This window comes from Accipiter gentilis, chromosome 2 (assembly GCF_929443795.1).
Source record: "Accipiter gentilis chromosome 2, bAccGen1.1, whole genome shotgun sequence".
NCBI lineage: Eukaryota > Metazoa > Chordata > Aves > Accipitriformes > Accipitridae > Astur > Astur gentilis.
In genome coordinates, this window is record NC_064881.1 from 11202806 (window position 1) to 11228506 (window position 25701).

Genomic DNA, 25701 nt, shown 5'->3' on the forward strand with positions numbered 1-25701 from the left:
TCTGATATGTTACACTTCCATGAAAATCTTACCTGAATTCAGAGTTTCAAAGAAGAATTGCAATCACAAACCATTTGTATGGTTCATATTTCCAAGAAGGAAAGGGCATGGGGAAAATGCAGGAAAAACAATAAAAAAAATTAGTGCCATTTTATTCTAGCTTGCTATGTTAAAAGTGTCATCCCAAGTAAATACTGAGAGAACAATTGTGTTGCAAGATATTTACTTAGTATTTTCTTTTCAACTACAGGACAACTCTGTTTTCAAACACTTTAAAATCAATGGTAGGCAAAGATTCAATCCTTTGTCTGTGCTGCTATCAAAATAGATTAAATTAATGTTTTCCTAATGAAAAATAGGAACTATCACATTACTTCAAAGTTTGGGGGTTTTTGTGAACCAAAATAGATCAAAATTGATCACAGTTGTTCTGGTGGCAGCCAGAATAGTCCGACTAAAGCTTTTTCCCTACCTGCCAATTCTGCTTATGCCAAGGAAAAAAAAAAAAAAAGAAACTTCATTTTTGCAAGAGCAATCACATTTTTTCCCTACAAAAAATCAGCTTAAGATACAAAACAATTACAATAGTTGAAACAAAGGATTTCTGACTAGTCTTAGATAAGGCAAGGACAGAAAGCTCACAATTACAAGACAGCCTCTCCGAAATGCGTGATGTATGTCAGATAAGACTACAAGCTGATCAAAAAAGGTACAATAAGTATTTAACTTAAGTGGTTATTTCTTTCATTTTTGTATCTTTATTATCACTACAATTTATTTGGAAGCAACTGTTTAATGTCTGTCTCTTAAAATACTGATTTTTAGACACATTACATTTGTGCCCTGTAAATATTGTGTAGAAAGCAAATTTATTCTCTTGCAACTGAACTACTGGGTCTTATTGTTGTTTTAAACTAGTAGAAAGCACCTTGTAGCATTACTGAACAAACAGGACAGAAGATTGTCTCAGACTTCAGCAATCAGCAAGTCTTTCACACACAAAATTGAATATTGTTTTTGCTAAAGAAAAAAAAACTTGTGAAGTCCAATCTTTCTCTTAGCCTTTTTTGTACTACTAAAGTTTAGACAGCTCAAAATCTTAAGCAGCCCTTAATGTTAAGCCCAATCCTCCAACTACTTTTAAGACAGAATCAAAAAATCCATGTACAGAACTGACTGCCTCAATGTTCCCTACAACAGATGGGGTTTAGACATAACAGAGTCTTCCAATCCTACCTTATGGAGCAAATAAAGTGTCAAAGACAATAGAAATTGTTTTCTTTGTTCACGGTATATTGAGTTGTAACAGTATAAAATTACACATATGCAAACAAGTTACAGTGAAAGCAAAGAAGGAAGGAAGTATCTAAGGAAATCTCTAGGCAAATGGATTTTAAAAGGCTATAATGCTCACTGGTTAAAATAATCATTTGTAAAGTAAAGAAAGTGAACAATGTTTTATTCTACCAGCAGTAGAAATACAAACTGGCATGTTGGGCTCTTCTGAGCACATCTGTATCAGCTATATAAGGAATGCATAAATATATTATGTAAATTTATCACAATTAACCACATGAATTGTCCTATATTTTAATAAAGGCTTCAATATTTTTAAGACAAAGAACATTAACTTTGGTCCAGGAAAATCTTTACTTTCATTATAAGCATAATTTCTATGAAAAAGGCAAAGAAAGCATAGCAGTAAAGTCACTTTGGTTACACACTACAAGAAGCTACTGGCTTTCCAACAGGAATTGCTCTTTGAGAAACAAGCAAGATAACAAGCATTAATTGTGAAATTATACATTTTCCTTAAGGTCAAATTCCTAACACTCAAGAACTCTTAAAATACTTCCTACACCCTCCCCCTCCCCTAGTCTCTGCTTTGGTCTCCATTCAGAAAGTTATCTGAGAAACAAGTTACAAAGTCACTTCAAAAGCACCAGCATCTGGAAAATAAACAGCAATATTCAATGCAATATACTTTGATTTTTCAAAACTTGTTAACTTACCCTGCTCATAGAATCAAAACATTTTCTGACCAGCGACTCAACATCGTTAGGTCTATCTTGAACATTTATCCAGTCTAATAAAGACACATTGAAGGAAGGCTGATCATCATCTTTCAATTCTACTGCTGTTTCAATGTCCTGGACAGTAGCATTTTGACCAGTTTCCTTATCATCTTTTACATTTTCAGGACCTGTGCCTTCCAAAGCTGAATGTTCAACTGACTTGCAAAATGAGGCTAACATTGATTTACTGTTCATTTTAGATATATCAGAATAAAGCACCAATTCAGCAGATTTCCCATCCTCAGTTTCTTCGCTTTCTGCCCCTCCATGCTCAGCTGAAGAATCCAGTCTTCCTAAACACTCTCTGTAACTATGTCTCGTTAGGCACTCCAGCAGTGGTATCTTGGCCATGATAGAAACAGCAGAACCCAAGCTTTTTTTAAAAAGGGTGAAAAGAAAAAAACATCAGTAACTAGAAACTAATACCAGTATGACATAAAAACTTAAGATATAAACCACCCATAATATAAAGTTTTATTTATTTCAGAACTGAAGAAGATTCCAAAATGAATTTGGTAACTACCCTTTCAAAATACTGTGTTCAGTATCAACATCATGGAAGGAGAGCTAAAAAAGTTATAATTTTTGCTTTCTTCCCCTGCTGAATATGAACTTTTCTAAACTTCCAAGTAAGCTTATGTTTATAATGCAGTGAAAAAAAGGACAGTTTGATAAACTGACACATGCCTTTTTTTTTTTTTTTTTTTTAAACACACAACTGGGACTTTTATATTCCAATCTGGGATACCAATGCTTATTAGCAAAGATTGACTGTTCTCTGGCTGACTACTTTTGCAGAGTTTGAACAGTTTCTATATGTTTGGTAAAAGATATGAAGTTCAAGTTTTGTTGTTTTGTTGTGGTTTTTTTTTTTTTAATAAAGGTAAAACATATTTATGCTTTATTTCTTTAAGTAGCCAACATCCACTTACATTCTATTAGGCAAAGTACTCAGAGAAATACCATAATACTATAACATCCAGAAGGATGTCAAATATTTTCCTTGGAGTAACATCCAGAGTTTGCAGGATACAAGTATACACACACATACGTACATACACACCCCCCTCAAAGGTATACATATGCACCCGAAATTTGTGTTATGACTTCATACTTTCAACAAAGATCACCATTCTTAACATCTGCTCAAGTGTATTAAAAACAATTAATTCAAAAGTGCAGATATGTATTTAAAAACGTTGATTAATGTCTGAATTTATTATCTAGCTATTTCTAGTGCACATTTGGAAGGACTCCAGCTCTTAAACAGCTGTTCATTAACGAGTGTATCTTCCATGTAATTCAATACAGGTTTCTGTGTGCTGATGAATACAAGGAAAAAAAGTCAGTTAAACAACTAGCACAGAACAGAAAGAATGTTCTCTGTGACACAATCAAACAAATACATGCTTGATTAATTAGAACTGGCACCAAACATAGAACACTCAAAAAAAAAGTTTAAAATATAGAACTTTGGAGGTTGAGGCTGAATTTAATGGCAAACCTACTGTGTAAGTTTCAACTTGATATCATCTATGGACTGCAAATAGCTTGAATATACATTTTCAAACTTGAAAAGTAGCTTTTGGTAAGAGTATGTACAATCTTCCAAGTTGGCCATTATGGCAGCCCAGCCTTGATGCTGAAGATGTTCATCATGTACAAGACCTTCACAAAAGGAGCAAAGTTTCTTGGCAACCTCATACATTTCCTAAAAAAAAAAAATTCCAACAAAATGCAAATCACTTCAGGTTATTATTGTAGTAACTGTATAAAACATTAAAGTGAGACATTTAGAAAACATCAAAAAAGTGTTAATTTTACATAGCTAGAAGGCTGTACACCTTAAAACTTCATTAAAAATAACAAAACTTCCTTTATTCTAAATAAAAAATTTAATTAGATGACAAAAAACCATACAGACTATTTACTGAGAAATATCTTCAAAACAGGCAGGTGAAAGTTGCAGTTGCAAAATAACCCTTATAATATTAATTAAATGCTGCTAATATAAAATATTCAGTGCAGACATACATGAATAATAATGCTTGTACTAATCTGATAGGAGCTGGCAAACAAGGTCCGTTAAGGAGGAGACTATTGATGAGCCAAGCAGAAGCTCAGAACAAGACAATGAACTGCAGGATCAGTCAGCAGAAGCACAGGTGCATCAGGTGCAAGAAGAGATGCATGAGGAAAACAGCAAGGCAGATAATTGAAGTCTTCCACTGATTAATAAACCAGATGCAACACAATGAGAAGCAGTGCAGAGTGTCCACAAAACTCTAAAACACAGCCTGAAACTTTGTACATGCAAACAAACGTGGAAGCTTTTCTGTTAAAGAACTGGATGACACAAAGGCATTTTGCTGCCATAAGGTGAGAATTTAATTACCACCCAACCTGACAGAGTGAAGAGACCTACACATGGCAAGTACCGTATCTTACTAAAAGTGTGCCAACAGCAATGCCTATTATATTCAATTCCAAAGTTTTAAAATAGTTACTCTTCCTACTAGTTAAGTTTACCAATTTAAGAAAACAGGCTGTTCCCCTCAAAATGCCTGCTACTTAAACACCAGTACAAGGAAGTAAAACAAAAGTCATACAATAAATCCTTCAGCTCAATACTTTATCAATAACATACTATGCAGAAAAATATTCTCATGAGCATACTTGTATTTTGGGTCCTAGTATCTACCTATCCTCGAAGGAAAAAAATCTTACTACTTTTTGCAGGTTGAACATACTGTCAAACTAGGACTGAACACATAACTTTGCTGTGCTATAGTACTTGTGAGAAAACCATGCATGGAAAAACACGTTATGCAAATACAGTGAGAAAGCAGTGTTAAAAACCCAACACATCAGTATATTTCAGAACGCATTTGCTGCTGAACACATAGTTAGCAGCACATATGCATATGCAAAAAAATTTAGAGCCCAACAACACTTATCCTCTAGAAATAAACCACAAAAATGCAGAGCATTTAATCCAAACATTTTAGAATTAATACTGACAAAACCTGAACGTTATGAACACCCTCTCTTTCTTAACAAAAAAAAAAATAAATAAAAATCCAAGCCTTGTCTCAAGCAGCATGACAAAATTCCACTGTCCTTCAAATCACTGGTAGCTAAGCTATCAGCAGATGAAAAATGAATATACAAAAACTATGCAACTCCAAGGAAATCAAAAGCTATTACAAATTTCTATCACTTTGTAGTAAAGATAGTATTTGTTGTCTTGTTTTCCGAACTATGGTCACTTTCTGTGCACATGAGAGTAAGGATTTCCGGTTTGAAAAGAACAGTTATTTTATGTGCTGCATGAGCTCTAACTTCCTAAGTCAAAATCACCCAATAACACAACTGGGACAGTATCCAGATAGCGCCAAAATCTGCAAGTCATTTTCTTCAGACTACTTCCAGTTTGTGCATACAATTTAAATTCACATAAGCTGACTAATGCAATATTGACAACTTGATCAATTTTTTATTATATTCTTAAATTCACTTTGCATACAAGTTACTCAAAGGCAAATTCCACAGCATATAAAAAAGCACAACTACTGCTTCTTCAATTACCATATTAAGAACCCAAACAACAGGCTGTTTTACCCAAAGGTATACTAAAAAAATACATCAATAATATTAAGCTGAAAAGGTAAGTGAATGCCCCCACTGGGTTCTAATGTATTTCCTGGGAACGTACACAAGCATTTTACTTTCAACTCACAAACACTATTCTCCTCCCAAAGTCAACCTCCCTCCAACCTACTGGCAATAATTCCAGAAGAGAGAGCATATGCAGAACCACACATCAGTTTGAAGACTAAAAGAATATAAGCCATCTACAAAATCAAAACTGATCATAAAGTCTTTTTATGCAGTTGCTTCAAGTGAGCATCACAGTTTACCAGCGAAAATAAAGACTGGACTTCTCCCACCTCCCCCCCCAAAAAATATGCTTCTTTAAAAGCTCTGGGTAGAGGCTTTTGTTAGTTCTATTTTCCTTTGGACAAACTCACTTAGCATACCAGAGCTCTAACATACAATAAAGAAATGTATATACTAAGGTTAATCTGACCAGACTTTCTGCCCCGAGACATACTCTTAATTAGTGGCCAATGTTTGCTTTTTTCACTCTATTTATTGTGTTTACACTGGAAGGAAAAAGTTACAAGTTGGAGTTGTCCTATGAAGCTTTATTATATGTTATTCTTGATGCTCCACTGAGAACCTAAGCATTGTCAATTTAAGATTTTAGTTTTAACAAGGTTGCTTCCTCAGCAAAACACTTTCAAAATGCGGCTGGAGCACCTCTCCTATGAAGACAGGCCGAGAGAGTTGGGGTTGTTGAGCTTGGAGAAGACAAGGCTCCAGGAAGACCCTATAGCAGCCTTCCAGTACCTAAAGGGGCCTACAAGAAAGCTGAAGACGGACTTTTTACAAGGGCATGTAGTGATAGGACAAGGGGTAAGGGCTTTAAACTGAAAGAGGGGAGATTTAACTTAGACATAAGGAGGAAGTTCTTCACTGTGAGGGTGGTGGGGAACTGGAACAGGTTGCCCAGAGAGGTTGTGGCTGCCCCATCCCTGGAAGCGTTCAAGGCCAAGTTGGACGGGGCTTTGAGCAACTTGGTCTAGTGGAAGGTGTCCCTGTCTACAGCAGGGGGTTTGGAACAAGATGACCTTTAAGGTCCCTTCCAACCCAAACCAATCTATGATTCTATGAAACACAAAACAGAAGTCACAAGTTTGGGGTTTTTTTTTTGGGGGGGGGGGGGGGGGGGGGTGGGGTGCGGGGGGGGGAATTACTGTTGAGATCACTTGTTACACTACTGATGACCAGCACTGACACTCTATATCTAGGAGTCTAACCTCTGGCAATTTGCCTAAATTTAACCAAATGAGAAGCTTGTCCCAGCAGTCTGACTCCTAAAAAAGTAAGAGTAAACAAGAGTATTTCCCAGAGTGGCAAATTAATATTTCTTTATTTTTTAGAAACCATGTAACAGAAGGGCATTCTAGTAAGTGTCAGGATCTGTCATATGAGACATGCCCAAAGGAACTGCTATATAAAAACACCCCAATGCTGTCAAAGTATTCAACCAGGTATTCATTATCAGATGACCTGCAGCTCCTTGTTCTATACACAGGAGATGCAGACATTGAAACAAAATATCCCCTTATGAAAGCAATCATAAATGCAATACTGAGAGACAAAAAGATTTTTCCTGAACTATTTAGAGCTCAAACTGAATTAATATTGAGCTCAAAATTCATTAGCCTGAAAACACAGCTAAATTTCTTTCAAATGACACATTTTCAAAGTTACCTGTAAGCTAATAGACTACAAGTCAAATTGTACAACTAAACAGAGACATGACTGTTTCAGGGCACATATGCAAGATGTTACAACAGCATTCCATATTATTATCCTCCCAAAGTTATTTTTACATGTGTATCCCAAGTGCCAAAGAAGTTCTCTCTGGGTGGTGGGGGGCAAGCAGTAGAATTCTTGTCTGCATGGATGAACCTGAATGCAATTAAGAGTCCGCAGGAACCCAGTACTGCTTTTGATGCTGGTTCCTTAGGCAGTATCATGAAATAAGCTCATTGCATTCAAATAGTAAAGAATATTACTCTGAATTCAAGGGGGTCCAAGTAGATGGTTCTAACAAAGTTCAAACCACATACAGTAACTATTTGTCCACCTAATCAGAACTGTTTCAGTCTTAGACGATACTAAGCAGATACCAGTGCAAGGAACAAGAACATTATGTTAAACCATTTTTTATTGTTGCATGGAAGGGTCAAGAATAACACACTGTTTCAGTGAATCCTACAACCCTGCTTTCAAAGTGTGAGGGTGTACAGCAAGAAAACGAAGTGGTGAAACTTCTTGGTTCCTTTGGAATATCTATGTAGCTTAAATGTAGTTAAATTAAAAACTACACAAATATATCTTTCTTATCATTCCATCACCACTGAAATACATCTTAAGTTATTTGGCTTGTTCTTCCTACGATCTCCACAGAGATTTCTGGGAAGACCTCCTAAGGCTACTTTAGAAGGTTCAAGACCTATCTATTTCACATAACCAGTATGTCCGTATGCAGAAAACAATTAAACACCTCTCTGCTAAATGAATAAAGTCTAAAACCTGAATTATGTCAGGCATATAAATAAAGGCCTGCAATCCAACATATGTTCTAACACTTCTCTGTAAAGTTGCCAGCTCCAGCACAGAAAATGAAGCCTGCCTAACAGGCTTGCTTTTGTCATTGATTTTTCACAGATCCACTCAAGGGTAATTGGCAGACACCCAACGGTTCACAGCACACAAAAATTAACTTGCAGTTGCCTTGTAGAGAGCTATGTCCATCTTACTCAGCCATACCAGCATACCTAGAAAACTGACAGCTTCACCGTACCACTGGAATGTGGACCTCAAGAAGCACCACTACCAGTACAATATTAGACAAACCCAGGCTAATCTCAACTTGCTGTTATGTTGAAGAGTAAAAAAAGGCACCTTCACTTCCTAATTTGTCAAGAAATTCACAGGCCTACCAGAAAGATTTTTATCTTTGGCTGGGTGCTTTAACTGAATGTTTATTTGAATTATTTCCCTTGATCATCGTAACTTAAATTTATGTGATTCTTCTGATTGTAATTACTTCCGTTTAGCATGTTTCAATCAAAATCAGCAGAAGTAATAAAGTACATTTCATCTAAAATGTAAATTAACTGGTAAAGTGTTTCCCATCAATTTCAATACTTTGTCTTTGCATCCTACTGTCGTAATTCTGCTCATCTGAATGAAAAAAATCCAGGGAAGGTCTGCCTTAAGTGGGCTTTGGACTTACCTCTAAAGAAAAAAAGTTCTCAGGAAATGCAGGGTTCTTTCCATTCTCTACAACCCTGTGGTAAAAGGAAACAAGTCATCAAAGTCCTCTATTGCCATGTGTCTGAAATCTTGTAAAAAGGACTCCTTATAGGTTTCAGTCACCCTAAAAAAAAATCAACCTCAGGCCAACAAAAAAGATCCTTGAAATTACACACGCCCATACACCGTAACAGCAGATAAACGCTTCCACAAAAGGTAACCGTTATCTTGCTTACCAAAATTAGTAACCAAGACTGTTATCTCTAACTCATACACCTCCAACTAAAACTCAGTAAAGATACTAGATTAACCACGTCAAGATTTCAGCTTTTACAGCCTGTAATTAGAACAGTTAAATTCACTGAGGGAGACTGATATTTCATGGCAATTTCTCTCTTTTCATTAAGACAACTGATTATTCCATTCTCCTTTAATATTGGTCATCTTTGGTGAACGCGTCCTTTGGACACATGTCCACACAGTTCATGACTTATTACATACTCAGAAATGTCTTTTCATCAGCGTAATACAGAATAATTTATTCTGTAAATCATAGATTAATGACTGTCTTCAGTACTGTTTTCACTAGCTCTTCACTCTGACATTAAAAGCAGGCTTGGAGAAGTCAAGTGGCAGAATTTACCACCAAACAAAAAAAGTACTGAGAAGCTGACATAAGCCACCACAGCCAGGGAATCAAGCCATGGTACAAGGTAAGTGGTAACTTCTACTAGCTTGATTCCAAGCCACCCAAGTCTTTTTCTCCTGGTGAATTTTCTAAAAGCTTGATCTAGCAGTTCTGGTTACAAAGGCCAACTCAAACAAATGCTGTATCTTTTAGTATATCATAGGGTAGATCTTTTAGTATACCTTAGGGTAAACTAAAACTTACTCCATTTTAACCCCACCCAGCTCAATTACTTTAAAAGATTACAAGATTAATCACTAAATCCAAGTTACAAAGAAGTCTGGACTTCTGTGGAGGAGCTAGAAGCATGTCTGGCTATTAAGCTAATAAATCAGCCAAAAAGAATGAATAGCATTAATTTAGCTACACAATTGTTACAAATATTACAATAACTTAAAAAACATTAAAATTTTAAAGTAACTCTTTCCAGAGGGTGTCAAAACAGCTTTCTAGAAGCGAAAGAGCATTTCTCTAAACAGTAGATATGCAGCTTTCAGGAAGTATGACTCTACTTCTTGGCTTAAGTATTACGAAGCGTTTGGAACTAAACCAAGAATGATCTAGGTACTATGACTACAGCCATGGTTTTAGGCAACCAAATGAAATGACCGCGCATTTTCTCATCCTCGTTCCCAGTTCTCAAAGAAAAACTGACTGGAATTGACAGTTTGATGATGACAGCAGCAGTATCACATGAAATGTGAAACCCAGTAACAGAAAGTCCAAGTTTCCAATAGCCTTCTTCTGGGACAAATAACATGGGAACTTCAGCTAGATCACAAAAAAAAAAAAAAAAAAAAATCCTTTCCTAAAGGCCAAACTACCAGAAATTATTTTAACCAGTAGTGTTAAAAGACCACAAGATTAGACAAGATTCATACATCATAGTTTATTGCACAATGTGCTGTGCCGGGAACAGCTTGTCTTCTCCTAAGCTGCTGTGTACGTAACTTTTTGCAAACACTCTGTGGACCTTATCATCCGCATACTGTAGCTCAAGGACGAAACTGCTGAACTGGAAGAGAGGTGGGAAACCAGGCTAGTTGTAAAAAGGCAAGCTGTAACCCTTTAGGCACAGACATCAAAGGTAAGGTTTTAGTTAAAGGGAAACTAGTATACTGAGACAAAATGAAAACAGGTTTAGAAAGTTGCTTTAACTGAGATTTAAAAGCCAGACAGTAAATGCAACAAACACTGACCAAAAAGGATCTGATAAAGTTTATAAAACAACGACATTGTGCCATATATGACAAAATCTATGGCAAGAACTTCAGTTTAATTGGCAAAAGAACAAGTTAAGGTAACAGACACAGCTTCTTTAAAGCTACCTAATCTTTATACTGTGGATTCTACGTAATGAGATCCCAGGTAATCAACAGGAACTTAAGAAAATATGTATAGAAGTTAAAATCATGAAAGCAAAAAGAAAGAAAGATGGAGATATCTTGATATGTTAAGTAGTAAGTTTCCTACAGGAATGATTTTTCGTTAGGAGGTATTAAAATCTAAAAAATGCTATATCTAAGTTAATGAAATCCGTTTCAATTGTATAAAAAAAATACAATGCTGTTTTTTACATATACCTATACATATATGGACAAATGGCTATAAAAATGCCAGAGCCTCCACTGTGAACTAAAAGATTACTTTTGTTTATACCTGAATAGTAACTAAAGATATCTGAAAGTTACGGCAAAAAAATGCCGAAAGCAAAAGCAGAATTGAAATCAATAATGGTCAGCTTTAGACAGGCAAAAAACAACAGAGAGGAAATAAAAGCATGGATTAATAAAAGTACCTGCTAAAGGAGAATCTAGAACTACTTGTTATTATGAAAAACGTTAAAGGCTGTATACAAAGTATGCATCAGAAAAAGTGCATCAGAAATATCTGTCCACCTTTCTCCACATGGTTCAAAATAATGTAAGGTAAAAAAACCACCTTTCATACAGTTGTACAGCATAGTTGCCAAGTAGTATACAGTTCAAGTCACAGATGCCAAAATTTGATTAAATTCAACACTTTTCAGGCAGGCTTAAAATGAGGGACAAACAAGATGGAAATAAAAGTCTTCACACCCTGAAATATTCATAATCTTCCACACACTGAATTTGTCTATTACTAAAGTAGACATAGGGCATGAGGTATGAGATAACCAAGAGCTCTTGCACAGTAACTTAGCAGCCGTCTTCTAAACAACTTTTACTACTTCATATGCTGTTTACAACTTCATATCAAGTCTGATTTTAAAATCATACTGTATATCTTCTCACCAGAAGAGATACCAAATTAAATAGTAACTGGTAGCTATCAAATATTCTCCCCTACTTTTATATAGTTACACATCACTGTTTCTTATTTTTGACAAGAATAGGTAAGGCTTTCTATCATGAGCAATAATTTAGATTGTAACTTTCGTTTTCCTAACACAGAACATTTTTATCCTGTATTAGTACATGTATTAGTAGTAAATATTAATTAAATTTAATTAAATTACCCTAAATAATTACAACAGGCAAAAACTCTCCATCAAGTACTGTCACTCTGCTTTTCTGGTAAAGCAGGTTACTGTCTCTCTAAAAAAATCAATAAAAAGACAAAGCTTGGATCATTAAGGCAGATTTTTCATGCCCATTTTGCAGGAAGTCTCCCATACAGTACTCTCAGTGTGGCTTTGGATGCATCAATCTCAAAACTACAGAGGTTTAGAGCCTTTCTAGCTCTCCCCAGATCTTAATCAATTTTAAGAAGGATTAATATCCCGCGTTCCCTCTTCCTCCCAGCCAAGAGACTTATGGTGAACCTTGAAGAAGATTAATGTTCTAACCACATTCCCTCAGTCCTCCCTCAGTTTCTTCTGAATCACTGCTCAATATGCCTCAAGCGGGCATCATGAAAAACTGCTTTAGTACAATACTCCTTTATACAGTTTTTACACCTTGGTACATCTAAAGTCACGATAGCCTATTTACTAATCTCCTACCATACATGATGGTGGTGTTATTCCCCCAACCTCCCAAAGAAGTACCCAATGCATTTTCACAGCCTAACACAGAGCCTATGGTTTTGAAAGATTTAAAATCTTGGATAAAATTAACTGTGGGTGTAAAGGTGTATCAGATTTAGGAATATTACCACCTATTTAATCCTTAAATAAATTTTTAGGTTTTTCACAAAAGATTCTACTATCATTGTAGCCCTTTTACAAGGAGGAAAGAACTGGAAGAAGTGGGGAATAGAATAATCTTCTTCAAAGTAAATCTGCAGGCTAAAAATAAAAGCTCTATTCTACCTGGATCCATGTTTATAGACCTTTAAATACTAAATTCCTCCCCCCATCCCATAATAATATTAATATAAGTGCCATCAAGTATGGAAAAATTTATTTTCTTCTTGCAAATCAGCTCAGGATCACTCTCTCTAGATAAATTTTTCAGTCACTAGCTAAATATTATAGCTTCAGTTGGCCAATAAAAGCTGTACTCCATGCAGAGACTTTTAAGAGTATTTCAGAAATATGGGCTTCCCTTACAGAAGACTTGCCACTAGAACAAGCCAGTAAAGATCTAAATAATTAATTTAAAAGCAGAAACACTGCAACAATCTTGCTTGCTCTGCATAGTAATACATTCTTCAGAATCAAGGGGGGAAAGAATATAGCACTAATAATTCTTTTCAAGTCTAAGTAGGAGTAATTTTTATAAAATTCCCGGAATATAAAAAGCTTACTCCAGAGGAATTAAATCTGTTCTATCAGTGTATTCCAAGTTCACCAGACTAAAACAAAAATTGAGAATCTTCAAGAGCACAAAATCAGAGATGGGATGAAGAAAGATGATAAAATATCAACAAGAAATGCGAGACCAGGAACCACCACCTTTCACTTCCATTACCCTAAGTAAAGCACAAAGACCATAGTAATTACTACAGCCCCCTTTCATATCAAATCAATTTTAAACCTTTAACAGATATCAGTCTTGCTGACTTTTATAATATCCTCTTAACACCTCACAAAAAATGGTTTTAAAGCACTTTGAGTTTCAGCTGCTAAAACCAGAATCCTCACACTCTTGGAGGCGCATAGATGAAATCCTCCCACTCCTAGCTGAATTCACATCGATATCCATTCTTCTCTGTATGACAGTCATATGATTCACAGATCCCTAATAACTCAAGGTCCTATTTACTAAGTCAGCAGTAACTGTCAACAGGTGGTGGAGAAAGGAAGAGAGCCTACTGGGCTCAATCCTTGCCTTAAATCTGAAAGTATGTCAAGGTCAGATTATTCAGGCTAACTTTCCTCCTCCTGACAGGTCAGGAGACCAAGGGGGAAAACAAAAAACCCTGTACTATATATGCAAGACCGAGCACTTTTCTATGAATTCAGTTGTACAGTACTAAAAACCAGCCACTAGAAGTGCTAAATATTCTTTTGGATTGCATTAAAGTCTTCACTGAAACTAAGAAACTTTACTACCAAGATAACGTGCTGAAAACATATTACTATTCGTTTTGTGCTAAGTGCTACACATAACCGTTCCCCAACTACCAGCTGCCAAAAGTTTAAATAATAATCTTTGGAGACATGAAAATTATTTAATGCATTGAAGTATAAAATTTGAAAAGGAAAATGAGGGCAGTATTTCCTAACATTAAGAAAAGCAATCAGTCCAGCTACTGAAGGCATTGTGTCACTCTCCAAGCTGTTCCTACTGCATGCACACTTGATATCTTACTGACCATGTTGCAGGGAGCTAGTTCCCCCTATCAAAATAATACAGGTGTAATCAAATTGGAATTCTGACAAAGTTTGCTTTCTATGCAAGTAAAAGCCAACACTCAAGAAAGAAAGACCTGAATTTTAGGAAAAGAAAGCTTAGTTTTATTAATTCCTCACCAGTTGTTTAGATATACAAGATGAAAACAGAAGCTTAGCAAGGTGCTTTTAGAAATTATACTGCTAATTTTCTACTTCAGTTAACAACGTTTCCACAGTAACTTTTCTGTTTTCAGGCTGAAGCAGACTGAAAACATTGAAAATAAGGCAGAGCATTAAGGCACGGGTCCAAAGCAACCAGATTGCTTTTATTTTGTAAATGCTGTAAACATATGCATCCATAAAGCTGTATTACAATACACTTTTGAAAGAAGCTTTGAACATGCTGAAGAAGCATGCACATTTCAATACTTACCTTGAAACTTTGAGACAAAGGCTCTGAAAAATACATCATCACTAATATGCCATTCGTACTATCTTGAACAAACTATTTAATAATTTATATCAAGCAAATAACAAAAAGGTTATTTTCCTTTGGTGTGCAAGTACAGTAAGAATTTACTTACCACAGCAAGTTGTGTCCGTGATGCTACCGTATGAAACACTGCAGGCATCATGAGAGATTCTTCTACTTTCAATTCCATCTCATTCTCTGCTGAAAACGTGGTTTTGGGGATAGCTGGTGGACGTTCACACAAGATCATTTCTTTGTTGAATAAAAAAATTGGATTGGTATCCTACACTCAAAAAGAAAATGAAACCAAACACTGAATAAAGGCAACATACTGTTCAATTACCAATTATTTCATCATGCAGGTAACATGTCAAGAACATGTCAAAATCTACATGTGTAAGCTAATATATAACCATCTGTTTCTCAAAGCAAAGAAATCCAGCAAACAGTACATTACAAAAAAATACTTAAAAATCCCTTAGTAGAAAGTCTTTTTCTTCCCCTATAAATGACAATTTAGGCAAAGAATGCAGTATGCACTTACTGTTCCAGCACTGTAACTACACACTCTTCTGTCTGGTGCCATACACTCTCCTCCATTGACAACCAGTACTTGGTGCTGAATGGCAATCTTATACTTTGTTTGAATTGCATGTTTCAGATCAGCCACACTGGAAAAAAAATGGGAAGAGATGATTTTACATATTCCTGTAATAGAGACAAGTGACTTGTCTGTGTCAAAGCAGAACTTTTTTTAAAGAATTATTACTTCTTATTCTGCGCAATGACATATTTGTAAGTTCTGTACGTGCTGTAATGTGTTGCATTCTGGATATCCAGCTTTTAAGCTGATAACTTATTAGAAGACAGCCTCTGCATTACTGGGAAGTCATCAGTAATCTTTTTCCAAGAAGATCTGATAGCACGTTGAAATTCTGGATTAAGTCATATCAGGCATTTAGGATAATAACTACAAAAGTCATATTATGTTCTTTGAATATACACTTTATGAACAAACAGCTGACTGAAACCCTAGAAGACAAGAATATTAGCACTTCATTATGCATAATGTAAGCACAATTTCACCTAATCAACTCTGATTTACTGTACATGAAGTGCACTACAGCAATTAACGATAACAGGAAATTAAACAATCCATATATATATGTAACAAATTCATATAAACATTACAGACACTGTTAATGCAGAAAGTAGATCAATAAACCATCCCTGTTTTCATTCACCATCCTTGTACATTTAATTCTGGGTGATGACATCTTCACATTACCGCTTATTTTAGACAGTTCTAGACTTTGTCTTGAAGACACAGGCAAAGAGAAAACTAAACAAGAATTTACTAATATAATACAGTAACTGATCCAAACTATAACACACTGGAGTAGTACCTGTGCAAAGCTATTAAAAAGCTTCAGAGTATTCAGTGAATAATCAACAAGCATCAAAGGCTTTGATATAACTGGCAGGAAACAATGTTACGGGCTATATGGTACTTGAAAAATAAAGATCAGTTATCTAAAATAACCCTGATTCAATACGATGTCATGAATTCACTACAAATATCTCATGAGCACAAGCTTGTACTCGCTAGCTGCGTTAGAGAAAGCATTCACCTACCATATCCATGGTCTTTGGGAAGATAGCTTGGCCTATCCATGTACAAGGAGACAGGCAAAGAACTCAAGATAAGTTAGTCTTGCTAAAAAGAGCAAGTCTAGATATACAGAATAAGAAGTTAAACTGTTCAACTGAAGAGTCTTGGATTTTGTGCGGTTCAGCTGTTGGAAAGTTTCTTTCTCAAAGAACTATCTAACTGAGCAAAATATCAGCCCATGCCAGACTATTAGGTACCTGGTCTGGCAGCTCAGATGCTGTACCTCACTCACCATGATTTGGGAACAGAACGTCTCAATGTACCAGACAGCACACAGGAGTACTGACACATCTACAAATGACCTGGTAGATCCAGAATGGCTGAGATGGAACACTACTTCATGCTCAATGATACCCTGAGTGTCAGTAGGCTTTGCAGAAGAGCATACAAAAACAATCAGTGTAGACAGTCTTAGGGCCCTTCAACCCCAAACAAGTTTCAAAATCCAAATTCACTTGTTGAGTCATGAAAATTACAAACAGGAATTCAGGAGAACAGAAACAATGGATTTGAGCACAAAATCCATGGTAGAAGTCTTTCAAACACAATTACTTGCAGCTCATTCATCACTGATAGAATATAGACAGAAGGCAAGTAAGCTTGGCTCTCACTAGCTCCAAGATGTATGGGCTATCATGATATTATATACGATTTACTCATTAGATCAGAGTCCCACATGAGAAGAAAGAAAAAGGATACAATACAACCAGTATATCTAGACCGCTCTAGAAGTATCTTTACATTTGCAAGATGCTTTTAACGTACAGTGAAAAAATACAAGTAGCAAATTTGCTGGGACTTAACAATGATTCTGTAACACTGCTCATGTTTCAGGCAGCTGGGCATTCAGAAGTTCCTGTTTTACATATAAAATGCTGTAAAACATTTTGGAGCCTTACAACATAGAACAGAACCAACCAGTCCCATCCTGGACACGAGACAAAAACCTATATGCCAGTTCTTTAGCATCCAATCTAAAAATATTAGAGCGCATATTTTCTTCAACATAAGTATATACTGACAGGAAAAAGCGCAATCTGCAGAATTTCTTCTATGATGCCAGTCAGTAAAAAATAAACCTTTTACACAGGAATCCTAAATAAAAACACCATCCAATAAAAGGTCACAGAAGATCAGAAGTCATTCTGACAGTTTTTCCAAAAAATCCACCAAACATAACACCAGACTCAGCTAAGAGCAGGTCATCCTCTGTCACACCCCCAGAAAGTAGATAACCTCGCCACTCTTTCATGGGACCTCAAATACACACAATCACCTGCAAGCCATTGAAAACGCTAATAAAAAAACCCAACCCAAATTCACTGAAATACATGAAAACCAAGAAGACGACTACATGGACATACTAAAAAACAACTGAGTATCATGTCTCCAGAACTCAGTATACAAAAAGTATATATACTCTTTTTTTTTTTTAACTTAAAAAAAGCCAAACCAAAAAACAAAAACACAATTAATTTACTTTCTTACTTTTGTACAGCAAGTTCCGTATCAAAGGTAAGGGTAGTTCCAGTGTTGACCAGAAATACATATAGCTTCATGATGATTTCTTTATGTCTCTGAAGTTTATAACTTCCACTGCTAAAATCATTTAGAAACTGAAAAAGAATTAAAGTGTTAGTTTCACATACAAGTTACAAAAACAACACGTATATCCTTTTGAGAAAATACTTTTAGATATATAGTGGGTGAATACATCAATCCCACATTCCACGGTTCTTTATTCATTTCCAAACACAGATGCTCCTCTGACCAGAAACACGGGCAAGGTAAGCCTCCATACATGCAGATGGTTAGGAGAACACACAAAAATATACACTGAGGAGAATTAAAAAACAAAAACAACGAAACAAAAAAAAAACTCCAAGCCACAACTTTCAGTTGCAGAGGTTACCATGTCAGAACATTACCTGGCTTTTCTCAATTGTGAAATGCATTTTTAAAGCCCCAGATACAGTTATTTCCAGATGTCTTTTCTAGATTTTACAAACAGCACCAGATCTATGCTGTAAATATTCATTCTTCAACTTACAGCTACAAAGTCTATCTGCTCACTACTATCCCTATCCGTATTTTTTGCACTCAAGACGTACAGAAGCATTAGCAAAAAATAAAAATTAAAAATAGCTAAGATTTTGTAGATTTTCTTTTTGTATCTCTCCATAATTAAGTAATAGTTTTAAAAAAATGTTTTCCTGTTTTCAGCACTAGATAAATCTGTAGCTACTTTCTTCATCACTAATAGCAAATATGGAGTAATCAAAAATGAAAGTGCAGTCCAACACGTTGGATGCATTTTCAGTCCTATGCCCTACAAGCATCTGCATGAGTGACTGCACGTTTTTCCAGTGTACATAACACATGAGAAACATTGAACTACTTTGTAAAACATTGATATTTAACCTGAGATTTTACCACTGAAATATTCCGTACTTCTGAGACTTTTTCTCTTCTCCTCCACAGGAGCTCAGAAGTTTATGAATAATTTCCTCCACACTAACAAAGCTACTACAGAAGTACAACTAGCACTGCTGCCACTAATGACCTGACATTTTTTTAATGGGAAAGGACTTATGCAAATTTAAGCTGTAAAAGTTTCAGCCACTAAGCAATTTTCTTATATCATTATAAAAATGACTTTTTGGATTAAATTACTTCACAGGAAATATAAGAAGTCCCTTTTTCTCTGGAATATGAACAGGACACACACACACATGGTCTATACAGCTAATTGTATTATTCCAAAATTAGTCTGAATTTGCATTTATCTCTTTGCCCACACACACAGAGCAAAATTGACAAAACATTGAGAAAAGTAACAAAAAAAACATCAAAATGCAGAGGGGGGAGAGGTTTTACCAGAATAATAATTCCAAAAATTCAAAAGAGCTTTATTTCAGGAGAGTGGCTTTCCGCACACTTTTCAAGCACTACTTATCATACATAAACTAATCAAAACATGCATTTTCACAACAAGGCTTCAGAAACAGAACCATATCAAATAAAAAAGCCCCAGTTAAATAATTTGATCTGAATTGAGTTTTGTTGTCCTTGCACTTGAACTCTACTGTACTCAATGGCACCAGTTCCAATTTATATTGGAAAAAGAAGAATATATTCTATAAACAAAGTTATTAGACAAAAACTGCTGAACACCAAGAACAAGCTAGAAAAATTTATTACTAAATTCTTTTGCCTAGGTTTCAGAATTAATCACTTATGTGTACAGAGAAACTTCTTTTTACAAAGGGTGTATTTGTGACTGTGGTCCAGGTAGAATTAGAAACAAATGTTAAATAAAATGCTTAAAGCAAGCACCATGGAACACCCACCAAAAAAAAAAAAAACAAAAAAAAAAAACAAAAAAACCAAGCTCATTTCCACCTAAGCAGAGTAAAAGGCTTGTATAGTATCTAGTTTTCATATAAACATTACTTTCCAAGCTGCTCCATACCTTAACAATAAAGCAACTTAAAACACAGAAAGAAAACACATTATCAAGATCAAAAATATTTATGACAGCATCTCCCATGCATACAGCAGCAGTCTCGAACTTTTTAACTTCAAGCAAAGAAAGAATTACCTTCAGGCACTATACAAAGCTACCACTTTCTTCAAATTCAAGAGGACAATAAACGCACACATTCGCTTTACTCGATTTTTGGCAACAGAGTAGCATGGCTGTTCAAAGCCAGAGAAGATCTGCAAAGAAAAGATACAGAATACAATTACAGGTTTTATTAAAATGTCAGGATTTTATGGTCATCATTGCATCTAGCCCAGAAATCTGTGTATGTCAATGCCAGAAAGAATAATTATGTGGTAGTATTTTTTTTTTAATTAACAATGCTATCCAGTTACAAGTCTGCTCAAAACTGCTACATACCAGAATATTTTTGCCCACAAGTTTGGTTTAAAATAACCGTTAGTGATATTCTTTAGTATTTACAAGGAGGTAAACTTAGTTCACTAAAAAGAACTGCTCATATTTCCATTAACTGAAAGTATTTTTCAGAACTGGTGCAGAACGCTGATATGACGACACTAAGAGCAATAAAGAAAGTCATAACAAAATACAATTTATCTAAGAAAATCCCGTGTAAAAAAGGCACACATGCTACTGATGTTGAATGAACAGTCTTATCCTGCAGCTGTATCCAACAGGTTCCTTCAGGAATCAGCATCATCTTCCTTACATGAAAAAAGGTAACCTTGTTTGTTAAGCCATTCACCTACTTTCAAAATGTTTGTTAGATTATTTTTTAAAATTTTTTTTTTTAATAAACTGAAGAGGTCACCATTCCCAGATGCTTGTCACTGGCCTCCTTGCCAGGGGCTTCCTCTCCCACATCTGCTGTTTAAACTTGTATTGGGTTTAGGTGGCAAGACTTTTGTAGAGGTGGGGGGGCTACAGGGTTGGCTTCTGTGAGAAGCTGCTGGAAGCTTCCCCTATTGTCCGACAGAGCCAATGCCAGCCGGCTCCAAGAAGGACCCGCCACTGACCAAGGCTGAGCCCATCAGCAACGGAGGCGGTGCCTCTGAGATACAGATTTAAGAAGGGGAAAAAAAAAGTTGCTGGGGCACAGAAACTGCAGCCAGAGAGAGGAGTGAGAATATGTGGAAGAAACAACACTGTAGACCCCAAGGTCAGTGAAGAAGGAGGGGCAGGAGATGCTCCAGGCACCGGAGGAGAGATTCCCCAGCAGCTGGTAGGGAAGACCACGGTGAGGCAGGCTGTCCCCCTGCAGCCCAGGGAGGTCCACGGTGGAGCAGATATCCACCTGCAGCCCAGGGAGGATCCCATGCCGGAGCAGGTGGGTGCCCGAAGGAGGCTGTGACACCATGGGAAGCCCACACTGGAGCAGGCTCCTGGCAGGACCTGCGGATCTGTGGAAAGAGGAGCCCACGCTGGAGCAGGTTTTCTGGCAGGACTTGTGACCCCATGGGGGACCCACGCTGGAGCAGTCTGTGCCTAAAGGACTGCAGCCTGTGGAAAGGACCCACGCTGGAGCAGTTCATGAAGAACTGCAGCCCGTGGGAAGGACCCACATTGGAGAAGTTTGTGGAGGACTGTCTCCCATGGGAGGGACCCCACAGTGGAGCAGGGGAAGACTGTGAGGAGTCCTGCCCCAAGGAGGATGAAGCAGCAGAAATAACGTGTGATGAACTGACCGCAACACCCATTCCCTGTCCCCCTGTGCCACTGAGGGGGGAGGAGGTAGAGAATCTGGGAGTGAAGTTGTGCCTGGGAAGAAAGGAGGGATGGAGGGAAAGTGTTTTGAGATTTGGTCTTATTTCTCATTACCCTACGCTGGTTGACTGGCAATAAATTAATTTTCCTTAAGTCGAGACTGTTTATCCCATGACAATAATTGGTTGAGTGATCTCTCCCTGCTCTTATCTTGGCCCACAAGCCTTTTGTTCTATTTTCTCTCCCCTGTGCAGCCGAGGAGGGCAGCGACAGAGCAGCTTTGGTGGGCACCTGGCATCCAGCCAGGATCAACTGGCCACAACAATCAAAATTAACCAGATCAACAAAGGTGGTCTTTTTAGGCTACCCTAGTTCATTTTGGTGCCAAAGGAAAAGGAGTCCTTGGCAAGGAAGGCAGTGATGAGCAGTTGGGCTCAGGGCAGTCAGACGAGTGTACAATCAACCCCCAAACTGCAAACAAACATTATTTCTATCATGTTAATGCCCTAGCAAGCTTTCTGAGAAGATGATCAGGCACTATAAAGGGTGATAATCCATTACTAAAAATAGGTTTGCCGAAGCCTGAAAACCATTAGGACGTGTAAATCATTTTATACAACTCATGCTACTACCAGTAAATCAAAAAACACTTCATCCCAAATTTGAAAACCTTATGACAAACGAAAAAATTACACAACTAATACACATTTTATGTGCATGTAACACTTTGGCTGTTACTTGAGCTATTATCTTCCTCCCTCCTGTCCACTCCATCATGCAAAATGCACACGTCACCCTGTCAGAAGCAAAGGTGCAATAAAAGGGAAAAAAAGCAATGTGTTTAAGTACCACCATTGGAAAAACAGTAACTGAAGTATCCTCTTCCAGATTAGCTATCAGCAATCAGTAGTTGCACTCGAGCAAAATAAATTTATGAATACTTGCTTTACATCAAAGTAATGCACATTAACACAAATAGCAAGAAACTACTGAAACACTTCTGCCACAAAATAGGACTGCAACATTATAACCTCTATTCTTCCAATTCCTTTGCAACCATTAAGAAGTCAAAAAACAAGTGTTGTTTCTTCCACCCAACATTTCAACAAACAATCCTGGGGGAACACAAATCCACCTAGACAGGCAGGACAAATTTGTAGTAGGTTAGTCTTTCAATAAAAAGAAGAAGAAAAAAAAAGTTGAATTCATCCACTCTCAAACTTGCCACAAATTTCAGTGAGTACTTCCAGCAACTTCCAGGAACATGTGAAAGGTTTCAGAGAATACATGCCTTTAACACCAAGCTCTCCTGCAGATTCACTGATGCCCAATAAAGGCAGGCTGCAGCCCTCCCTTTAGCAGGAATTATGTCAAGTGCCTCTCTCCAGCTGCCTGTTTTCACAGCACTGGAAGAAACTGAATTTTGAGAGCTCTCCCTAATCTTGCATCTCCAGACAACATCTGGCTGAGTCTGGCCACAAAGTCCAGTATTAAAGGGGGAGATGCATGAAAACCAGTCTCAGTTGCCTAAGTCTCTTCTTTCAAAGGTCTGGTTACAGCAGACTATTACAAGCAAGGTCAGCTACATATCAGAAATTAGCCTTTAAGTTTGTTCCCAATATTCAAGAATATTGTGAGTCAGCAGTAAGACAAGTTTTTAACATAAGCTTGGAGTGAAGGCAGGCACCACCAAGCTTCAACACAATATATCCATAAACACATACATTTTATTATTCTTCTGTTTGTATTACCTCAAGAGGCCATTAAGAGAATTTCAGGCTTTTTTAGCATTACATTAGATCCGTGCCATCATATAAACTAGATCCTTCAAATTATGGGATGGAAGCTTGTATGATCAACACCATGAATTATCAGTAACACCACTGAAAAATAGCTGAAGAGGAAACTCCTGTAGCAGCTGCCAGAGCAGATAGAATATGGTAGACATGAATATAAGAAAAAGAATGAGATTACAAAAATTATAGTAAGAATAGCACAAAGTAGAGAAAGCTTCCAGAATTAATTCAGAAGATGTATATTTTGTTACATTAGCTAATAAAACACCAAAAGCAGCCATGAATATGTTATGCTGGTTATAACATTTATTTCACTGCTCTACATTGTGTTTACATTGCAATGCAATTACTACATCTGCTTCACTTCATGAAAATATTGCAAGCTTTTCCTGTCCAATATGAACTCTTCAACAACTGAATACTTTTGAAGTCTATGCTGATCAATACTTTCAATGCATGTTGTTTAGAAGTTCTGAAATGTATCTTATTTAGTTCAGAACATGCTCATTGTTACAACTGTAAAAGGAAATGAATGCCTGTTTACAGACCTCTCCTTTTTGTAATTACAGTACAGGAGTCATGGGTTTCATAGCACTCCACAAACAATCCTATGGCTACATTAACCACCTTTTTCTACCATTAAGTGCAGAATCCCTGCTCCATTATCCAGTTCTGACTGTTCCATTGTTTCATGGCACAATTCCTTCCAACTTCACACTGAAATATGGCATTCAGGGTAGGACAAAGACAGAAAACAACATTTATGCTGTTTGGGTTTAAAGGGGCATTATCAACTTCACTTCAAAGTCATTAAGCTTCCTCTACAGTATCCCAATATTTAACTTCATGCGCATGTTTCTGACATCTCATTTCCCATGCCTCCTTTATAAACTGGATTACGAACTAAACTCAAGCAAACAATGACATTAATACATTTTTCTTTTAACTACCTGGAATTTAAACTGACCTATGCCAAAGTCATGGCTTTCCTTATAACCCAGTGGTTTAAAATTCCATCGTCTACAACAGCAACACACCAGCGGTATAAGGTACCTTGCTTTTTGTGCCTAGAGAAGTACTGCTTCACATCTGTACTCTAAGAGCCATACTTACCAATGCTTCATCTCCCAGGTCATAGAGGACCAAGAGGCCCAAACTCTCTCCCCACTATGTTTATCTTCAGGTTGGAAGGGGCTCAACTCTGAAAGCAGACAGATAGAACTAGCTTAACTACCTAAGCAAGGCAAGACTCTCACTGTTCACTCAAAAGCCTGCAATTCCACACTGCTAATTATTAGACATTCATGTGGCTCTGTATGAACATCATCTGTATGCTGCTAATAAAGGAAGTTTCTCTTCTCTTACTACAGACCAGCTGAGGCTATACTACAGGTAACAGTGCCTCCAATATGAATCATAAATGTTACCCCTGATCACAAGGGTCAGGCGTCTCACAGCACATCGCTGCAGAATTCCTGCCTGTCAAAAGGGCAATTCATCCAAAGCAAAGGCTGACAAGTCTGTCACATGCTTAAAAGACTCAAGTGCTATTCCTCATTCACTGAGTATCTTATGTGGAGAACATCTCCCCTCAAAGAAAATATACCTTTATTACCTCTGGAGATGGAGCGCCAACTTTGGGGTGCATTAACATCTTATAAAGCTGTGCTTCATTTCCATACAGCAAATATTAAGGTTTGCCATTGAGATGCTGCAATTCCTGTGATTTCACCTTTCTCTCCTCTCCATTTAGAGCAGTATTTCCTGTTTCACTTTGACTTAGGCAACTCTACAATAGACAACGGTACAAGACTAACACAGAATGTTCCTTCCAATTAATTTTGTTTTCTTCTACAAACCTGTCTTCTACCTCTACTTCCCTTGTTTTTTCAGGTGCCTGTCTCAAAAAATGCTCTCTTGATCCAACTTGCACACCTCACCTCATAAGCAAAGGATTTTATAGCACATAAATCCTAGCATCAAAGGAAAATGAACATAGAGACTGAAGCTGAGTTCAAGGAAACAAAAGATCTCTAAAAGCAGACTTCAAGGAGCTTTCTTCAATACTGCAACCAATGCATCTAACCAGAAATATCTTAATTTTGCAGAAGACTACTACCCCACCAGAAGAACAGA

At 36.9% G+C, this 25701-nt stretch overlaps 1 protein-coding gene across 6 annotated transcripts in view; it reads right to left on the reverse strand.

Moving 5' to 3' along the window:
- Positions 1–25701, reverse strand: part of RB1CC1 (RB1 inducible coiled-coil 1) — an 81586-nt gene that overhangs the window by 47396 nt on the left and 8489 nt on the right. For 2 of the 6 annotated variants that reach the window (XM_049818648.1, XM_049818619.1), the window contains exons 2-8: positions 24679–24766; positions 20162–20280; positions 18049–18176; positions 15433–15559; positions 15001–15171; positions 3584–3786; positions 2013–2448 (exon numbers count right to left, since the gene is read on the reverse strand). In XM_049818648.1, the coding sequence (XP_049674605.1) occupies positions 2013–2448; positions 3584–3786; positions 15001–15171; positions 15433–15559; positions 18049–18119 (1008 nt within the window). In that variant the 5' untranslated portion in view covers positions 18120–18176; positions 20162–20280; positions 24679–24766. Of the gene's footprint in view, positions 1–2012; positions 2449–3583; positions 3787–8949; positions 9005–15000; positions 15177–15432; positions 15560–18048; positions 18177–20161; positions 20281–24678; positions 24767–25701 lie in introns of those variants that run through there. The other 4 variants (XM_049818638.1, XM_049818628.1, XM_049818657.1 and 1 more) reach the window with 3 other exon arrangements.